At 46.5% G+C, this 20,982-nt stretch overlaps 1 protein-coding gene across 1 annotated transcript in view; it reads right to left on the reverse strand.

Annotated features, from left to right (window-relative positions):
- The window catches only part of ETS1 (ETS proto-oncogene 1, transcription factor), a 63,943-nt gene extending 46,948 nt beyond the window's left edge, over positions 1-16,995 (reverse strand). The window contains exon 1 of the mRNA XM_023516765.1: positions 16,603-16,995. Coding sequence (XP_023372533.1) covers positions 16,603-16,684 — 82 coding nt within the window. The 5' untranslated portion in view covers positions 16,685-16,995. The remainder of the gene's footprint in view (positions 1-16,602) is intronic.
- Between the last annotated feature and the right edge of the window lie 3,987 nt (positions 16,996-20,982).

The raw sequence follows: 20,982 nt of genomic DNA on the forward strand, positions 1-20,982 counted from the left end.
AGTAGCCTAACCCTAAAAAGCCCTGGCGTGGAGCAATACAAGTAGCTCCCTTTCTAAATGCAAATACACTCAGAGCCCAGACTGAGTTCCAGCAAAGAAACACCTTTTAGCTCCCACACATTCTTCTCCTCTTCCTTCCCAATGAGCCTCTCCTAATGGCCCCAAACACCCAGACTTCAGCTTTCTGAGGAGCCTGCAGCTGCCCCAGAGTCTCGCCCACGCAGGTCCAGGGCAGACAGCATCCGAGGCTTCTCCCAGCAGCAAACCCAAGAGGCTGGTAAGTCGCCAGGCAGACCCAATCTCCAGATCAATGCACAAGAGAGACCAATGGGTGGAAAGCAAAGAAAAAGTGATCAATGCAAAAGGGGGAGGGGCCTAAGCCACTCTGTCGGCCCCAGTGGGTGGGTGGGGATGGTGGCAACCAGGAGGCACAGGCTTCATCTGCTGCTTAATAAATGTCTCTGCCTCATGAGGAAGCCATTAGGAACTTGCAGCCACCACAGCCCCAAGTTCCCCGGACTGCACTGTCCACACGAATCTGGTGAACAGCTATTACCCTGCACAGTGGAGGCCAACCAGGGGAGCCATCAGAAGCAAGCCTGTGCCTGAGGGGTGAGGGTGGAGAGACTCCCAAGACTGGGGAGGAGCAGCACTCAGCCAGGTGTGTGCTCCGAGCCCCACAGCAGAAACCCCGCTGGACAGCATCTCTTTGTTCACAAAGAGCTACCAATGGCTAGTGGGCGTGGGCTTCCTTGAGGGGTGATGAAAAGGTTCTGGAATTAGATATTGGTGATGGTTACAAAACTCTGAATGTGCTAAAATGTACTAAACTCTACACTTTAAAATGGTTAATTTTATTTGAATTTTATCTCAATTTAAAAAAAAACTTTTAAGAAAGTGAGAGTTTTTGACCCACCTGCTGTGAGCCCAGCCGTGGGGATACCTTAGTGACTAAGAGCCAGGGACCCTTCGCACAGAGTGTCTCTCTAGTGGGGGAAACAATTTCCACTGAGGGCACAAAGGCCGGGCTCCCAACTCAGACGCCAGCTGTAGTTATGAGTAAAACAAAAGGTCTGCACAGGGGTGAGTGAGGCATGGTGCTGGGGAAAGGGTAGAAAGGAGCCCACGACGGCCTGAGCCCTGGGGGTGAGGTGAGAGCAGGGTGTGGAGGTGCCAAGGACCCCACCCATGGCCCAGAGCTGGCATTACTGGGAAGCCAAGTCAGGGGGAGGATGAGGCCTCCCCTCATCACCTGCCTGTGCCCCATGGAAACCATGTGCCAGGGCAGAAGGGCCCAGCTCACTGGGAGGCCTCGGGAGAGGCTGGGCAAGGTCCATCTCCAGAGGCAGACACCTGTCGTCCACAACTTCTGGGACCACTTACAAGAGGACCAAGAGGAAAGTGATGGGCTCCAAGAGAGGAGAAGACCCCTCAAGACCCCTAACCTAAAGATGCTCCCAGAGAGCCTGCCCAGTGATGGCTGAGATATTTCTATGTGTGAAGAAGCCTCCAGAGCCCATCTGCCCCAGGCTGGAGGCTTCTCTCCCCACCTCTGGGGCAGGCAGAGAAGAACGCTAAGCCACGTTTCCTACCATGAAGCAGGGTGGGGGGCCGCTGGCAGGGCAGGAACTGAGGGAGGTGCCTCCCCAACACTGTGACGACAAGGGATCTTTTTGGGAAATTCTTTTCCGAGAGGGATCATGATTTAGTCTCCTGGAATGCCCTAGCGCAGCTCCGATTGGCTCCCGCCTGACTCAGCCGGAGCCGGCTCCACCCTCCATGAGTAAATAAACTGAGGGCGGGACGCGCAGGGAGTGGCGGGCGTGGGGGGGGGGGGGGGCAGACAGGGACCCGAAGGCCAGTGCTGACTCTGGTGGAGGGAACAGACCAGATGAAATTTCAGCGAGGGGCGGTGGCGCAGAACTCAAGGAATAATTCTCTGCGCCTTCCACACCACTCCAGTTGGGCTCCAGCCCTGCCTTGGCAGCCGGCTCGGGCTGCTTTATAATATACTGAATTAGTCACTGGATTAGCAGGCACATTTACACACGCTGGCACGCAGCTGTTTAAAGACACAGAATCCCCTTTTCTAGGTGCCAGATTCTGGCTGTAAATCAAGCATTGCAATCGACAACTGGCAAACCCCAGCGTTGCAAGGTCCCTACAGATATCTTCTTCAGGGGAAGCAGTTGCGGGTAAATTAGCTGGACTCGGGATGTTCTAACAGGGAGACGCAGGGCAGCGCAGAAAGGAAGGACAGGGGGCTTTCCCTGTTACTTCAGGAGGTCACCAAATGAGTTCACTGACCCAGACCTTCACACCTTCCCAGCGGCAGGCTAAGAAGTTAGCACGCCTGAGAAAGTTCTACCCCTGCCCAGCAGTACTGTCAGGAAATAGAGTTTGCTCCTTAAATCTTGGATGCCTGGGTCACCTGCCAGGGAAGAAAGGCCTCCATGGTAAAGGACAGTACTTCAGCCATTAAAGCAAGTCTAAATCCTGTAACAATTCCAAGAAACTGCCCCGCAGAAGAGTCAAGGGCAGCACCTGAAAATAATGCTTCAGAGCTGGAGACATACCCCAACCCGTACTCAAGTTTGGCAGGGGTCTGAAATAATGTAACTGGCCACAGCAACTGCTCCGGTTATGGAGGTGTCAAGTGGAAAATTTTCTGTAACCAGGTTAACAGTAACCACAGTTTTAACAACCACTGAAGTAACAACAGCATCAGCAGCAATGAACACTTGTACGGAATTTGGGGTGCAATGGTTTGGGGAGATAATGGTTTACTGAGACTCCGTGGTAACAAACGAGTATTTTATAGGAATTCTCTCTCATCCTAACAATAGGCCTGAAAAATCCCTACTCTTCTCTCCATTGTAAGGATCAGAAAAGCAAGGTTTAAGGAAGTTAAATATTTTGCCTAAAAACAAGTCAGTGAACAATAAACCTGAACTCAACCCCAGGGCTGTGTTACTGCAAAACCCTGCTCTTTCCAGCGAGAAATGTTATAACCATCACAAAACAAAAGAAAGGCGGTGTGGTTCGGGGACACAGATATTTGCCATGGAGCAACCTTAGTATGAATCCCATCCCTTCGACTTACAGGGATGTACCAAATGAAAAACAGAGTTTGTCTATATCATAAAGTCACGGGAAGAAACTTATGGGACAAATGAATCCACTCGACAAATACAAAAACCAAGAACCAGTTACTGGATGAAGAGCTCCATCAGAACAGGAATTTGGGGAAGACTCACAAGGAGATGTGTGACTAGCCTAGCGTGGGTGGAGCCTAGTGTGTGTTCTGCACCAACTTTTGGAAAGTCAAATATTCCTTCCTTGGAACTGGCTTGGCCATAAACACACTGCAAATATTATTTTCGTACAAAGCACGGCAGTTGGGGGCAACTGGGGATTGACTCATCTTCGCTCATGGCTCTCTGCCTGCACCGTGCCAGTAAGCCACACTTGCTGATCAAAGCCTGGCTAAAGCAGCAGCAACTCACCCGGGGCTCAATCTCGTGTGAAAAACTGAATTGCTGTGTTGTTCACCCATCACCCAAAATCCTTTGGAGACTTTGCAGCCAGCCTGAAAGTTCAACATTCTCTCATCAGACCATCCATGAGCGAAGAGCATGGAAGACCTAGGGAGCTTCCCTCAAGAGAGGTCTTCAGAAATTCAGAAATACTTTATTTTTTTTTAAACTTTCAACTGAATCAGAGGTTAACTCCAGGTCTACCACGTAGATGTTGATTCATCCCCTGTGTATGTTTATTTTTCTGCAAATATTCCTGTTGCATCAATGCCTAGACTTGTGCACCTCTGAGTATCCCCTCCCTGGAGAATTCTCAAGTATAGGTGGAGTTCTCACTTCATTCCTCAATTTCTCAATCTGGAAAATGGGGCCAAGGCACCGATTCTGCTTGCAGGCTTAGTAAATTTAGCTGGCCACCTTTCATGTGTCCACTTTGGATCTGAAAATGCACAGTGGAAATTAAGTGAACTGTATTTTTTTTTTTTTTTGGCTTTCCTTTTACTAACATTCTCTCAAAGGTAGATATCTGCAAACTGAAGGTTTTCTTCCTAACCCTGATGGTAATAAGAAGCCTAAAAGAGAACATACCACAGAGAATATCTCAAGAATCACGGAGCAGGAGCACGTTTTCTCTCCATATGGACCTCAGTATGCAGGACTTTGTAATTAGAAAGATGTAAGTTAAAATTTGTGACTTAAAAACTCTGTGGCCTTTGGGCAAATGATCTAAACCTTTCTGAAACTCAGTTTCTTACCTACAAAATGGAGACTAAAATCCCAACTTCAGAGGGTTTTCTGAAGGATGAGATTACAATGACGCTCAAACAACAGGGTTTGACCTGCACTTATACATGGATTTTCTCCCACATCTGCAAGACCCTTCCTCCTCCTTCTCCTCCTTAGCCCACTGAATGTGAAGAGGCGGAGGGTGGAGGCCTTGACGATATTCCACTTAATGACTAATAAACATATATTCTCTTCCTTATGATTTTCTTGATAACATTTTCTAACCTCCAGCTTACTTTTCTGAAAGAATACAATATATAACACACGGAACACAGAGTAAGACTGAATGGGCTATTCATACTACTACATATCCTGCCCTCACCAGTGGGCGATGAGTAGTTCATTTGGGAAGAGTCAGAAGTTGAGTATGGGGGCAGCACCTGTGGCTCAAGGAATAGGGTACCTGCTCCATATACCGGAGGTGGTGGGTTCAAACACAGCCCTAGCCAAAAAAAGAAGTTAAGCACAGGTATTTATTAATCACAGGGGCTTACATCGTCAACTGTATTTCTGTAAAGCATGTTGCAAAGTGCCTGGCACATAGTAGGTGCTCTGTAAATACCTGTTTCACTTCTCTCTCTCCTCCAATTGAAACACAGGTCTGCAAAGCGACCAAAAGCAAGAAGCCGACAGTCTGAAGCTCGTTTGGTTTCCATCAGAAGACAGGAGGGGTAAGACTGAACTCTTGATCTTCTGTGAAATCAAGGATGCACTTCCTGCCCATACACACACACACACACACACACACACACACACACACACACACGCCTGCCCCTCGGGGAGTCCATACACAGTTAACATTCCTGCTCTGGGTCTCCCATCTTGCATCAACAAAGACTGCAGACTACTTTCGGAACATGAACTCATTAACTCCCCTACTCTCTCCCAAAGAAAGGCAGGCAGTTCACGCACTGAAACATCCTTCTTCCAGATGAACACAAAAGGGGTGCAGAGATGTGGCAAGAATCTGCAGCTCAGAGGAGAAACAGATTCAGGTATCCTGATTCTCACACCAAGCAGCAGAAAGAAACCAGGATGACCACCTATGTCATCCTAACCATTTGAAGCACAGAAAATACTCAAACAAGGCCAAAGTTAAGACCCAGGACCCTGCAGCCCTGACCTGAAAATATTTGTAAGTGCAGAGCACAGTACCAGAGGCCTGAACCCCAGTTTTAGGGCAGAAACACACTTTAAAGCCATGTTAGGATTTCTTTTACAAGGTAAGACTTTTCTGACAAGCATTAAAGTTAGTGCACAGATTCAACAATGCCAGCTTGTAACTACACCTTTATTTTTGCTACCTACCATCAGGTGTACCTCTGCCCAGTCAACTTCCCATCCCCATGTCCTCTTCCTCAACAATCCAGAGGTGCCAAGGACACCAGTCACTACTTAGGACTTATACCCATTGCCAAGGAAACAGTGTCAGGCCAAGGGCACACTTCTCAGGCTAACAACCTGTTATTTGGCCTTGGAAGGCTCTGGCTTCCAGAATGACCACAGCAAGGTGAGAGGGTAGAGGAGGGCTTACTATTTTTGCTAAGGAGCACCACATTGTATTAAAGGGATAATGTAACATAAGTCTGCCAAACTCTCACGTATACATATATATGTAAATACCTGTGCCATAGCAAAAATAGCCTCTGTCCTAATGGAAACTAACAGGGGGGGGGGAAATCACTCATCTAAGATTTCACTAATTCTCTTTCTTATGCCTCACTGGCACAGTTATTTCCCGTAACAGGAATGCAGTATGAGAGTCAAAGGTTTTTTCTTTTTGTTTTGTTTTGTTTTTCCTGAAGCATTCCTCCAGCAGCCTGAAGTTCCTGCTACTTGTCGAAATGGACCTCCTCTGCTAAAGGAGATAAACTGAGGCACAGAAGACCAAAGCAATGTACCGTGAAGTTCAATGAAGAAAAATGGAAATTGGACAGGAAGGCTTTCCAGATCTCTGTCCATTAAAACAAACAAACAAACAAATCTATCTCAACGTCCAACGTCAACCTTCCCCAGAAGGAAAATGCCTATTTTTCTAGCAGCCTAGAGGATAACTTCCATTTTTTTTCACTTGAGAGGGAACTAACTTGACGTCCTATTTAAAGCCGGGCCAGTGGCGTGGCAGTATCCAGATCCCACATCATGGTGAACGTTAAGCAACCTGTTTAAAGCTCAGTAATCAATCAACTGTGCAGGTCTCGTTAACTATGTATAGAATAAAGGAAATCTACCTCTAGCAAGAAAGAAGAGGATGCCTTGTTGACACTTTGATCTCAAGTTAATGTTTATTATTATTATTATTTATGTGAATATACTGGGTACTCCACAAATCAAAGAAATTTAATTTAAAATGGGTGTGGCTGAATTCAAATGTCAGAGGATTTGGAGAAACCCAGCTTCGAGTTCTAGCTTTGCCATGTAAACCAGACAGAGTAACTTGGCAAAGGATTACTTGGCGCTCAAAGGTGGTGCGGTGACAAGTCAGACTGTAAAAGGTGACCAGATCATAGCCAAGTTTTAAGAAGACCTGGTAAAGGCATGCACACACAGATCTTAGCATTTTCCCCAAACTCAGCAAACGTCCAAACAGGTCTGAGAATTCTGAAGACAACAGACAGGGAATTTTAAAGTTAGCTACAGCGAGGTTTGAATCTACACTCCTGCACAGGGCAGCTTTGCGACCTTGGGCACATCAGGTGGTTTGACTTCTCAGTTCCTCGACCTCTGGAATGGGAATAATGCTTCACTGTTAGAGACCAGGGTAAAATAATGAGGATCTTGGCACAAAGTTACTACCCAATATCTAACAGAAAATTAACAAAAAACAAGGGAAAAAGTGAAAATGAGTGGAGAGGAAAGATTCATGCAAACACCAGTAGGTAAACTCTACCCTACTGTCATGGCAGTTCTCCTGTTTTTCCCCCCAAACTGGCATTCTAAACCTGGGTCCCTGCTTCTGAAAGAAAAGGGTAACGCTGATATATTTTTCAGAATGTAGAAATGACACCAATAAAATGAGATTTCAGATAACAACTGTGTGTAAGACGCTTTTGCACCTCTACTCAACAGCCTTTGAAAAGCTAAGCAGCCTGTGGCTACCGCAGCCCCAGGCACGGTGAGAGCTTCCTGCGAGGCTGGGGAAGCCAAAGCATGAGGTATCTTTCTGTCCCCAACTCCAGGGAGTCTGTGCCCGCTGAAGGGTCAGCCAGTGCTGCCCAGACACCATTCTGACCTTTTCTTTGTAGAAACAGGAGACAGGGCCTTGACTCACTGGGCTTGCCAGGAAGAAGCGTTGAGGGGGCCACCAGCAGAATTCCTGACACAGGAGGGGACGGTGTCTGAACAAGGCGGTGCACAGGCAGGGGGCAGCACAGAAGAGGTGTGTTCATGACACACGCCCTGAGGGTGCAGCAAAGTGTCAACAAGGGCTTCACCTGCTGGACCCCTCCTCACATCTCCTGCCACCCGCAAGGAGCCGCTGCCTTCCCCGGCACAGAACTGGGAAAAAGGAAGAGGCTTCAGGGAGGAAGGAGGAGAGGAGGGCGTGACTCCTGGTTCAATGTCTCCACAAGACAATGTGTCTCAGAAAAGATGAAAAAGAAAGAACGGGAAAAGACTAAGAAAGTCTAACAGAACTAAGAACTAAGGAAAGAATGAACAAAAGGAAATACAAGAAAAGGAATGAAAGAGTTTAAATGATACTTCCCAGACTTTTGGAAAAGCTCCCCTCTGGACCAAGCACTACCCTTGGCTAGAATTCCCGTCTCAGGTGGCCTGGGGGGTAGCCTCAGGTCTGCTGTTTCCATTCAGTGTTTAGGTGGCCACTTCTGAAACGCTGTCACCACAAGACAATGCTTCCCCAACGATGAGCACGGCTGGCGGCAAACTCTCACATCTGTCCATGGAAGTTGCCCTTTACGAAGGCACCCAGAATTCCCCAATGGTTGAATTGTTATTAACAAAATTTGGAAATCAGGCTGAAAACATTCCCATTTTACCTACCCCTTGAATGACAACATATGCCCTCTCTGAGCCTTTAAATGTTACCTAAAGTCATAAAATATCGGTGTTAGGAAAAATCTTATAAGTCATTTTTTCCAATTAATTTATTTGATTGATGAAGAAAATGAGGTGAAGAGAAATGCACTACGTTGACCAGTGTCACAGAGACAAACAGTTACAAAGCCATGGCTAGAACCAACCCTGGGACTCTCCAGCTAGCGATGCCCCCTCCCCAGGGCAGACCCTCTAATTATTCTGTACATAATATTCATCCTCACAATGCACAATGCTGAGTGGCCTCCTTTGTCATTTATGATTCTTCATTTCATTCTGATCATTTAAACAGAATCTGGACGATGGGAGACAGTCTACACGTAATGTACGGCATCAACTTAAATTGTCAGCAAAAAATATCAAAAGGGAAAAACATATATAAAAACGGCAGTATAAAGGTCTTGCAGCAGACATTCCTGTGATAAGTTTTCAGAAGTGTACCTTAAAATTAGACTTAACAACATTTTGAACATGAAAGAGGATAGTGAATTATCCAAGCACAAAATTGTAACTGCACAAAAATGTCACGGCCTGAGAACAGGTACAGCCCCTGGTACATAGTGTGAGTTCCAAAATACTTCAGAAATATGATCTACAAACACACACTAGGGTTAGGAGATTTTTCCATTTACACTTTGAAAATATGTCTGGTTGATTTTGTCATCTTCTCTGAGGTTTAACGCTTATTCTGATAAACTGATATAGAGGTTTTAACAACTAACAGAATTGAGTGGGAGGGAAAGTAAACCCCCCCCCCACTAAAAAAAAAAACCTCTCTGATAAGCCTATTCAGTAACACTGCTCTGCCCCTAAAATCTCCTTACTTTCAAAGGCAAAACTGACCCCGAGATTCAAAACGCTCTTTAGGTCCTGGCCCGTACTTCTGGTCTTTCATCCCTTTCTGCAACTCAGTTTTTTTCCTTCGTGTTTATGGAAGCCTTTCTTTCATTCCAAACTTGCAGCCTTCTTCCCACGCTGTTCTCTATAAGGAAAATAATCCTTCCCCTGTTCTGATACCGCCGTCAGATGCTTCACAAGTGCCCGTGGTCTCCATGAAGTGGATTCGTGAAACTGTTAGAGCCCAGAACTGTCAGAAGAAGGGCACGGCAGGCACAGACAATACAAATAATCATTCATCCACACACATTTCCATAAATCCAACACTGGTCCTTGCAAGCACCTGGCACACAGAGAAGAGTTCCTCTGAGTTGTCCTGACCAGCCGTGAGGGGTTCGAAGTATTCACAAGGGGCCACACAAACAGAGTGGGAACAGCAGTCCCGAGACTGCCCACCAGGCCACTGAGACAGGAATTCCCAGCCAAGGATGATGCCGGGTCCAGAGGGGAGCTTTCCCAGAGTCTACGGAATATCACCTACGTTCTTGAATTCTTTCTCTATCACTTCCTTTTGTTCATTCTCTTGTTGCTCTCACATCTTTCATACTCTCTGACTGTTTCCCCTGGCCTCATTCTTTCTTTCTCGTCTTTTTTTAAGCCAAAAAGGATGTCGCAATTGAATCCATCATTCCCTTCCTCCCCTCCTCAAGAATGAAGGCTTGTTTTTTACTTTTGTTTTTGCTCACTTTAATGGTACCAAAAAAAAGACAAAAACAAAACCCAAGACACTTTTTTTTGTTTGTTTTGCCCTTTTTATCCCAACAGTAAAACTTCGCATTTTGGATAAACATTAAAACAAAAGACAAAAATTTTAATTGTCTTCACTGTGTAATGATGACACTTCCCTCTGCTCAAAAGCACATTCTTTCTCTTTCTCTCCAGGCAGAATGTTTAGTTTCTCCACAGAGTCTTGCAAAGCAAAAATCAGCAGCTTATCTCAGCTACCCAAAGCTACTGAGAGGTTTCAGATGCTTGAAGTACACTCGTTTGAGGTTGATTTTGAGTTGTTTCTCAGGTTCTGAGAAATATTGTATTGTGTATCAAAACCAATTTAAAAATATAACTCACAGTTGAGGGGAAACCACACTGAATTTGAACTGCTTCAAACTCATAATCGGGTCCTGTCAACTTACTTTGGATGACCAAAGCCCTAGGATTACCAAGTGAGAAAAGATATTCTAAGGCAGCGGTTCTCAACCTGTGGGTTGCGACCCACAGGAACTGTATTAAAGGGTTGCGGCATTAGGAAGGCTGAGAACCACTGTTCTAAGGAGTCTTATTGCTCAGATTGAGAGTCTGAGTAGGGCGACTCTGGTCTGGTGGGGGGACCTCCATTAATGTCTCCATTCTGGTAAGATTATCAATACCACCACTTGGTATATGATCTCCTGTCTATACACCATCAGGATCTAAAATCTAATTGCCTAAAATTCTAATGCTACTCTGGGTCTCCCCACACAATCTGAGTCAATAATCTACACCCCTCAGGGACAGAACAAAACGCTACAGAAAAGAACTCAGAAAAGCTGAAGAGGCAGGGGAAGCCACGTTCGGAGGTCAAGCAACAGGCTTAATTCCGAGCAGCAGAAACTGGAAAGCACCTGGGGGAAATGGCAGAATTAGCCAAATAATCAATAAATATTTACAGCTCCAATGGCCATATTTTGAGTGTGTCTGTAAGCATGGCTCTCTGCCACACCCCGCACTGCAGAACTGTTTCTTTCTGAATCTGTGTGGAGATTATAAACTATATATTTAAAAGGAAAAGGTAACAGAAAGCTTCAGAAAAGTAGCCAAAATAGCCTGTTTGCTCCTCCTCTTCTCTCTCTCCCCTCAGTCTTCTTTTTTCTCTCCTCTCCTCTCTCCTCCTTGGTACTGCTCTGCAGCACCCCTCCCTGGCCAATAAAGACCTTTTGTATTTAAAAAAAAAAAAAGCCTGTTTATGCAATTTGGAAAACATCCACTAAAGTTTTGGAAAAAAAGAAAAAAAAGATATCTTCAACCCAATTGAAAAAAATTTAAAAAGCAAAAAGTAGCTAGAGACACATGACATGTGAAAATGAGAAATTTGGGAATAGCCTTGACATTCCTAACCCTGAGTTAAGAACAGCTTAACAGCTGTGAGGGAAGGGTGGGCCTAGAATACCAGGAACACAGAGGAGGGAGGCCGTGCTGTTCACATGCAAATTCCTCTCCCTGATCACCTCAGGGGCTCAAGTGCACCCACCATTTAAGAAAATGCTCCCCATAATGCACTAAGAAAGTAGCCAATTTCTCAAGCCTAGGCTCACAGCCAGGGCACCTGCTTCTCCAGGAGCCGAGAGCCATGGCCAGCAGGTCCACAGGGGGAATCCTGGGGCTGGCCTTCCTTTCTTATACCCCGCCACATAGAATGGACTTAAGCAAAACTAAATTTTAGGGGAAAAAACAAAATTTCTTTGAGGCAAAGACAGTAAATATAACTACCCATGGCCTCTTTGCAAGCAGAAAATTAAACTTCAATTGTCTCAAGCAAAGGAAGGAGTTTGCCAACTACTCTCTCCTCATCCAGAATGTGAGACGGTCAGCGCACAGCCATGTCGGTGACAAAGGAGACAACCTGGGAAGGGTCTGGAGGCTCAGGGAAAACCTGATCCTGGAAGTAAACTCCATCACCTCCCGCCCGTGACAGAGCCATGACATCTGAAAAGGAGAATCCTGGTTCTGGGCTTTGCAATCTGAAGAAGGCATTTAGCTGGTTGGGCATCTTCCTAAAGCATCATAACTGGACTGCCAGACCTGGGGATAGCCCACAGGACAGGCCTTTTCCCCAAGAGAGCACCAAGCCCAGTGACCCCACCTGATTCAGGGACAGCACGGCACCACTGTGCTTCTTCAGGCCCCAAAGCACCTACCAGCAGGGCCTTCTCACAGGCCCATGTTTTAATGTCCTGAGTTTCTGAAAATAACATGGTGCTTTTATTTCTAAAAACAAAATGCCTACATCTCACCAGTGTCTAATGCGTGGCCTTAGGCAAAGTATGCATCTCTATGAATGTTATTTTCCTCTGAAAAATTGAGAAAATAGGGCCTTCCCCTTTTTCAGGAAAAAGCATAAAAGTGCCTTTTTCCTGATGGTGCCCAGCACACACCACAGGCTCAATATGCATTTCAGAAATACTCCAGTGACTTTTGAATGGCCAGAGTCCACCTCCAGTGCAAGGCAGGAAGGCTCCTCCTTACACAGACTGGAGAGACAACTGCGGTCACACGTCAGGGTAGCCCCTGAAGAGTTTCCCACTGTACTCTTTGAAATGGGGGCACTCCTTCCTGAAAAACACCCTGCCCTAGACTAATCAGCTCTCAGGTTTGCAGAGATTCTGATGGAGGCCAGAGCAAGTGGGTTCTGGGAGGTTGACCACGGGCTGGTTTGTCTCCTACAGGGAGGTGACGTTCCTACAGGGTGGTCTGGCCTCTTTAAGAGAAAAAAAAAGAAGTTACACAGACAAAAAAACAGCAACACAAACCAACCAAAAATGCCAGGAATGCAAGCTCTGCCAACCAAATAAATAAATAAAATGTGAGATATTTTATTATAACTGGACATGATGCAGTTCTCCACCTGCATAATTGAAAAACTCTACTTTTCCATCAACCCAGAAATGCTCCCCTTCCCCCTGGACTTGATGCCCTTTGTGCTGGACGCTGACTCCGGCAACGTCCACTACCTAACATAGCAGCCCACTCCTGTGCTTCTGTGACAGCTGGACCTCAAGACACTCTGGCAGTTCCTGCTCACTGCGTCTGCTCTCCAGGTCTCTTTAACTTTACTTTTCCTTCCCTTCTAAATAACAGATTAGAGGAAGTGCATGATACAACCACCATACCCCCAACAGACATGCCAAGGGCTTCTAAAAGTTCTACACCAGTCAGAACCATTTTCCTTCATTTGTTTTCTTGTGAACAGCTAAACAGCCCTTACACGCATCGGGCACTATTTCAAGGCTTTGCCCACATTTGCAGATCTAATCCTCACATCAACCCCAGGAAGCAGAGCCATGACATTTTGTTTTACAGATGAAGATGTGGAGCACAGAGAGATTAAGTCATTTGTCCAAAGTCACACAGCTATTAAGTGGCCACACGGGGATTCACACCCAGAGGCTGGCCCCAGAGTCCCTGCCCTGAACCAGCAGGCTCTTTCCTCACGAATGGAGCGTGGCTGGCCCGCGTGTGGAAGCACAGCAAGCAAGTGACCCAACAGTGTGGGCAGCTCTGCCCTTCTCCTTGTCCACACTGGTGAAGAAACCAAGACACACCAAGAGGAGCATGGACAAAGCTTCTTCCTATCTCCACGGGCAATATATTCCCCATGTATAGACGCCCTCTGCTGTGGTGAGCTAGGGAGAGGGCCTGAGCCTCTTATTCTTATAAAAGGGTAAATATCCAAAATCAGAACTCCTGCTTTCATCTGGACATGAGGCTCTCCTTGCAGAGAAGGTGGCAAAGCAGAGGAATAATTAAGCAGCTTGGGAATGTGTTTGCTTTGGCACAAGCCTGGGATCCCTTCTTAGCAGCCTCCACACCAGGAGTGAACCCAATAGCTGTGTTCATTTCTAGCCTATTTAAGATCTGAGAACCTTGCAATCACACCCGTTGCAATCAAACAGCGTATGTCACCTTACATGGACAAGGAAAATTCAACTCCAATGTTCATTCAAAGTTTATGTTAATTTGGCACTTAAGACCATCAACATCCTATAAAGTCTCAAAGTAGAAAAAGCAAATAAAAGATCTTGATCATGTCCTTGGTCAGGTCCTAGCACAAAGCAAATAGTCCAGGTCCTTCAAGTCCTGCTTGGACACCCTACTTCTCCACTGCCTCTCTTTGGCTCTCATAAATTTGGGAGGGGTTAGGGAGGAAATTCTGGTTTAATCATTTAAGCCAGATAAGATCCCACACTAGTGGCCTCTACACATAAGCAACTAAGCAACCCAAAGAAATCATTCTGACAAATATTTAAGTCACAGCTGTGGATACAAAGCCACGCTGTGAGAAGTTAAACTTTAAACATATGTCCTATATGGTCTGATGGGCAAAGCAAATCCCCACTTAGCCAATGTCTTGTCCTTCCACTAACAAAAGCCAGCAGTCCTAACCAATGTTCCTTCTGTCTCAGGCACCTACAAGTTTAAGTCTCAATTGACGTTTCTTTGCTAAGCTTTTCCAAGGTAACTTGCAATATTACTCCAGACGATACACATTGAGAAGTTAGAAATAGGGACTGATTCCACTTCAGCCACTGGCTCACTAGATATTTTTATTGAAGTTTACTTTAAAGGTGTCTCTATTTTCCTCTCTGAAATATGGGTATAATATTTGCATTTAAGCAAGTCCAGAAAAAGTTCAGTTAAAGCCTAGTTTTTATACTCCATATGTATTTTCAAGTTTCTCTCTTTTTCCCAAGAAAATAAACGATAGTGCTAGAAGTCAAATCCCCTTACAATGAATGGCAGAAGACTGCTCAGTTTCTTCCAGCAGCTGAAACTACGTTGTACTGACGGTCACTTCCAAAACCTGATCAGTGGCTTGGAAAGCCTCCGTAAGGTGCTTCGGATCCAACAAATGTTGACTGCACCATTTCAGCCTCACCCTCTCTATTTTCAGATGAGAAAGTCCAAGAAACTGACTTGCCTGGGGCTTCTTTTTATCAACAACTGAAATAATAGCACCATCTACGTTAAATCTCTAATACTTAACATTAAATTGCCAAAAAAAAGAAAAAATGCTTCAGCTATTTACTGTGATCTGAAACATGTGTTGCCAGGGGCTCTTCCTCATCCCCAGCCTGAAAGCTGCACTGTAGGTGAACTGACACAGCTACACTGTATTTCCCAGACGACCACATCTCTCTCTTCCCATAAACACTCATAACAACATATATAAACAAGTCATTCTTACAGAAAAGACCCATCCGTTGCATTAAAGTCTTCCCTGTGAACTACCCTTTCTCTGCTATATATGGTTTGAATTAATTATGACAAACAGAACTTATTCTGGCTTCCTCAAACCCCAAATGCCGCCATCATAAGCAACATCATTTCTGATTTGTAGCTGGAAGGGCCCAAACTGTCTCTATGGTTCTATTTTCTCTCAGGGCTGCTCTGAACATCATTATCCTTGAGGCAAGAAATAACCTTAGGCTTCTTTATACCCTGCAGTCCTGGGGTTGAGTGTTGTGGGGGGGACATGACCTATGTATCTTTATTAAAACTTCTGAAGGATCTCAGAATGACGAAATTCTGGCTTGCATTGAAAGTTTAAGCAGATTTAAAAAGGGTTAAAAGCAGCAGCTAATTATGTCAGAGGCAAAGTGTTAACTAAGACAGCAGCAACCAGCTTTCACGGATAATCACATACAACAGAGAAGCATGTTAGTGCAATTAATTATTTTCCAGAATGCATCGCCTTCTCTCTAAATCTATGTATCTTCGCCTTCAAAATTACCACTCTCTAAGGATAACTGCCAGTTCCCTACCCTAAAGAAAGCATCTTTCCTTCCCAAACTGCATTTGTTCTGGGAAGTCTGTAGGGCCAGAGCTCTAGTGAGCTGCTTAGCAGCAAAATCAGCATCTAAGATAAAATGTATTTCCTATCTTTACCTTCTTCAAACCTACACAAATCAAAGAGCTGGACAATATCATGAACCAAGGACACATTTGGAGTTGGGACTCCTTCCTTCCTCCAAGGTTCTTGGTACCAGAGGACAAACTCACTAACCGCACACTGGAAAAACGGGCAAACGCAGTAACCTGCAGGCACAGATGCGCCCCACAGCTAAGGGGATAATTTCAGTTCTCCCGTCTCCTTACCCTCAACCCAGAGAAGAGGCCGAGACAGCAAAAGACCTAAGACAGAGGCATTGGAGGGAGACAGGCCACCACTTTAAAATCTGCATGGAAGTGGGCAGTTAGACAGCCCAGGGCCATGCGGCTCCCATGCAGGATCCAGGGCTGATGTCCACTGAGGCAGTGTCCATCCTCTCCCCTAACGCTGAGGAACAAGGCCAGAGGTTTCACTCATTGGGGAAATTATAAAAGTAAGAACGGGAGGAGAGGTGTCCACTGGAAATTCTACAAGCTATTTCCCACTACTCACAAAAACACAGCTGTGAAAATAAATACCGTCCCCCAAACCAAGGGTCTCCGGCCACCTACAGTCCTCCTCCTCCTCTCTCCGGCGGCCAACAGCATCCCCCGCTCCTGCAGAAACGCATGGCCCAAAGTAACCGCGAAGCGGGGGCAGAAGTGGAGGGCTGGGGTGGGGGCCTCGGCAGTCACCACTCACCCGGGGAGGGGAACAGTTCCAGATCGACTTTTTCCGTCTTGATGATGGTGAGAGTCGGTTTGAGATCGACGGCCGCCTTCATGGTGCCAGGAGTGGGGGACAGACGGGATTATAGGAAGTTTGCTGTTACTGTTGTTGTTTTTCTTTTTAATGGGAATTAGTAACTGGGGAAGGGAAACGGGGGGAAATCCGACTTTCTTCCCCCAAATCACAAATTCCCGCTGACTTTCCCTGGCGCCCAGACGGTGCGCGCCCGGCACTCTCGGGGAAGTTGGCACTTTGCGGAGAAGTGAGCGCGCTCGGTCCCAGCTCGCCCGCGCCTCGCCCGCGCCTCCTTCCCGGGCCTCGCCCGCGCCCGCTCTCCGCCGCCGGCTGCTCTGCTCCCTCGCGCTCTCTCTCTCCCAACCGCGCTGGTCTCCCTCTCTCTCTCCCGCGCTCTCTCCTCCTCTTTGGGCGTTTCTCGCGGCGTCGCGTCTCAGCCGCGGGGTCCGCGCGTCCGGGCCCCAGCGATGTCCTCTGGGCGGGGGGATCGAGGGGCGGGGCCAGGGGCAGTCGGAGGAAAGGGGCGGGGCCTTGGTGGGCGGGCCGAGCTCCAGCGGCCAATTGCCGTCTGCGGCCCAAAGCGAAAGGAAGGACGGATGGGGCGGGGCCAGGTCGGGGAGGGGTGGGGCCAGGCCGGGGTGGGGCGGGGCCAGGCCGGGGCGGGGCCGGGCGCGCGGCCGCCGGGGAGCGCAGCCCCAGCGCCGGGGGCGGCAGAGCCCTGGGCCTGGAGAGAAGTCTCCGAGCGCGCGGCCAGGCTGGGCGCGGAGGCTGCGCGGCCGGCCGTTTCGGGAAAGTCCGTCTGATTCTCCACGCATTCTTGAGGGCTTGGTCACTGGCTCCTGTCCCCTCCCAGTAAGGGCATAGTTTTCCAAGTGCGTGTGCATCGTTCATTCACAAAGCTTGACACACAGGACGTGAGGCATGTGCACCCGGGGCCGAGCGTGCCGCTGGCGCGGGGGTTCACGAGCCAGTGTCCTCAGAGGGCGATACAAATACTGGACTCCGGCCCGGCAGAGTCTGGGACTGTTTCAGGAGAAGCCTTGCGTTTTTCAGAGCCCACTGGGACATGGTTAGGGATAAGGACAGCCTTGGTGAACGGAAATAATGCTTCACTGGCTTGGTCAGGACCCAGCCCTACACACTCTACTGGAGACCCCCAATCGTGCCTGCATTGATGGGGGAATCCAGAAAGGGGGCCCCAAACTAGAACCCAGCCATAGGCCTCCTTCCACAAGCTTCCAATTTGCCTACAGCAGTGGCTGGGTGGAAGGAGAAGCTGTATTTTCTAATTATTCTGCTCCTCTACGATATCACAAATTCTGCTCTGCTAAATATCAGCAGCCCTCCCAACACATCTGCCACCAAGAAAGTGACACGAGGCGCAGGGGTTGGATTCGGGTGCCCCACTGTCGCCCTGACGGAGTCACCATGCATGCCTGGGTCATGGATTTGCCAACTCCCAACACTTGAGATAAAACAATACGAACCCGAATCAATCATGATATGCCACTGATGCATTGGTTATTATAAATGGAGATATTTTGTCCTAATTCACGGATCGACCAGTACGTGCAGCGGTACATACTTAAGTACAGCCAGGCACTGAGATTCGTCTTTAAGTACAAGATTAAACATAAATCTTCCAGAACTACCTCAGAGAAGCTATTTTTAATACTGTTTCCTGATTTCTAAGCTTGTGTTGAACTCCCACCACTTGGTTATAACTGTAACTTCTGCCTCTGGTAAGTTTTAACACACCTGCTTGCCTTCATCTGAAGCAGTTTTGTGTGTGTGTGTGTGTGTGTGTGTCTCTCTCTCCTTGAAGCATTAGTAACTTGGAGGTTTCCTACAGCAAATCAGGGAAGAAACCAGGAACAGAAAACTCTCTGGCTCCTGATTATGCCCCTCCTCAGGGACCAGAGGAAAATAGTCACATGTGATAACCCTAATTTTTGAAAGGACAAAGAGTGTTGCAATCCAGCTGTGTTTCCAAAAGGTATGAGAAAACAATGCTGGCCTCCAGATGACAAGAACAGACACTTTGGGTCCTGGGAAAAGCTTAGGGAAACAGCTGATGAATGAATTGTACATTTACACATTCAAACAAGCAGGAAAAAAAAGAAAGAAAAGATTCTTGAATCAGTGCTGCCTTACTTGCTATGAAAACACCAGAAGAACGAGCAAACCGAGAGCTGCTTTGGGGGATTTTGTTTTGTTGATATTAAGAAAGTGCTGGTATTTTTTAATCAAAGTGTGAGTACTTTATTTTCATTGCAGCTTCCTCAGAACAACTTCTTTCTCTCTTCCGCTGTCTGCTCCCCAGTTTTCTTCCCCAGGCTCGATAAACATTTCTGCTAACATCCACCAAAATTAGATACGAAGGGAGTCCACCATGATTAAACTGTAAACACTTTCCACTCTCCCAGTGAGGAAAGTTATTCCTTCTAATTCTTCAACAAGGACAACTCAGCGAGTCAATCATCCTTTAAGCCAGTCTGGAAGCACAGAAACTCAAAATATCGGAGTGCCCAATCAAGGAATGGGGCTGGGTAAAGCAAGAGGGTTGGGGGAAGAGCCCAGGGCCAGCACAGACGGCCAGGAAGGCCGTTACTTCTAAATGATACTAATTATGAATTTTATGCTATCCAGAGTTGTGCATCTAACCTTGGAGCTGGTTGAAACTTTAACACAAGGAGCATTAATAAAGTCCGGTTAAGATATTTTTACATATGTGGGATGTTAACAACTAAATTAGTCTGTTAGTGCCATACTTAGTTAACCAATGTTGAAAAATGAATTTGTATTGTCTTTTGGACATATGTAGATTTCTCTAAATTCATGTGGATGTTAAGTGACATTTCTATCTTATCATATCCTAAATAATTATCCCTAGCCCAGCGCCTAAGACATTACAGATACTCAGTAAAATACATGCATGTGTTGAATGATGGCCTATCAGCTTTCTGGTCACATGGGCGTCTGCTTTGGCACCAGTTCCTCCTAATACTGTGGTTGGGTTTGATATGCCGTGGCTTGTGGAGATGAAGGGAAAGATGTCAGTGATTCTGCATCTAGGCTTGTCCTTTGTCCTTCCCAGGGGAGCAGAATCTCTATCCCCAGAGCTCATGTCCACTCAGTTTTCCTACCAGCAAAACCAGAGCAGCTGAACCTTGCCTTCCATCCACTTGGGCAAGATATGTCAAGACTCTACGTGACTTTTAAGGCACTCAGGAAAAAAATCAACCAAAGAAGTACTTGTTTGCTTTTCCTTCTAATGCAGCAGTCTGCTCCTCCTGCACTTGGGAGAAAACAGAATTGTATTTTTAAGCATTCCTTAGGCTTTAGCTAATTACATTCAACCAAGCGCTGAAACGCCTTAGACTAGGAACATCAAGTCAACATAGGCCAAGAAAAGTCTGTGGGAGTCGAGGAACAGGAGTGTGGCGTAGACTTAACGAACAGCAAGAAAATAGTCACCTCTGTATGGAAATTCTCTCAAATACGTGGTGCGTGTAAAAAACATAAACTTTCTCCTTTCTTCCTATTCCTCCCTGAACTCCAGCAAATATAAATGTACACCTGATTTTAAACAATCATGGAAGACAGACTCTGCAGAAGTGCTCTAGAATGCTATTTGCCTGCTCCTGGGTCTTGAACTTCAACAAAACAAAGCATTTCTTCTGCGTTTTGAACTAAAACATGTTGTATCAAAGGTAGGAACAAAAACACTGAGACCGCTAACGGCTGATCCAGAACCAGTTCATGACTCACAAATGTTGATTTACTGGTATAAATGTAAGATTTAGGAAAAAAAAAAAGCCCTCAATTAACAACAACCTGTCTGAGTTGCATTTGTGGTCTCGTTTTTTCACTAAGAGGCAGCAGCGCCTGCCATTTGCAGAAGCAGGCTTGGAAAGCTCACTGCCAGAGCAAGTGGTTTCTGTGTGATAAGTTTGATCATTAAAAAGCACACTGGGGTAAGGAAAACACCTGGGGCTTCACTATCTGCCATTATCAAGCAGCAATAGAATGGTAAGTCAGAAGAGGATGGATAATTAAAATAATCCTCTTAAACTGGGATGCCAAAAGGCTTGGGGGGTCAGCTCAGGAACCCACATCTCAGATCGTGCTGCTGCTGACTGCAGGCTGTCTCTGTGCTCTCACCAAAGCCACTTAATCTTTTCGGGTCATACTTCATCTCTGTTTCAGGGAATAAAATCACCCCTGCTCTCCCTACCCTTCCATAGAGATTCTTGGGCTATTGTTTAGAAAGCACAATAAACAATGAGCTAGGAGGGAAGACAGAAGGCGGAGGAGGGCAGGCAGGGGGGAGAACTT

Source organism: Otolemur garnettii, unplaced genomic scaffold (assembly GCF_000181295.1).
Source record: "Otolemur garnettii isolate 467f Iridium unplaced genomic scaffold, OtoGar3 scaffold00097, whole genome shotgun sequence".
In the NCBI taxonomy this organism is placed as follows: domain Eukaryota; kingdom Metazoa; phylum Chordata; class Mammalia; order Primates; family Galagidae; genus Otolemur; species Otolemur garnettii.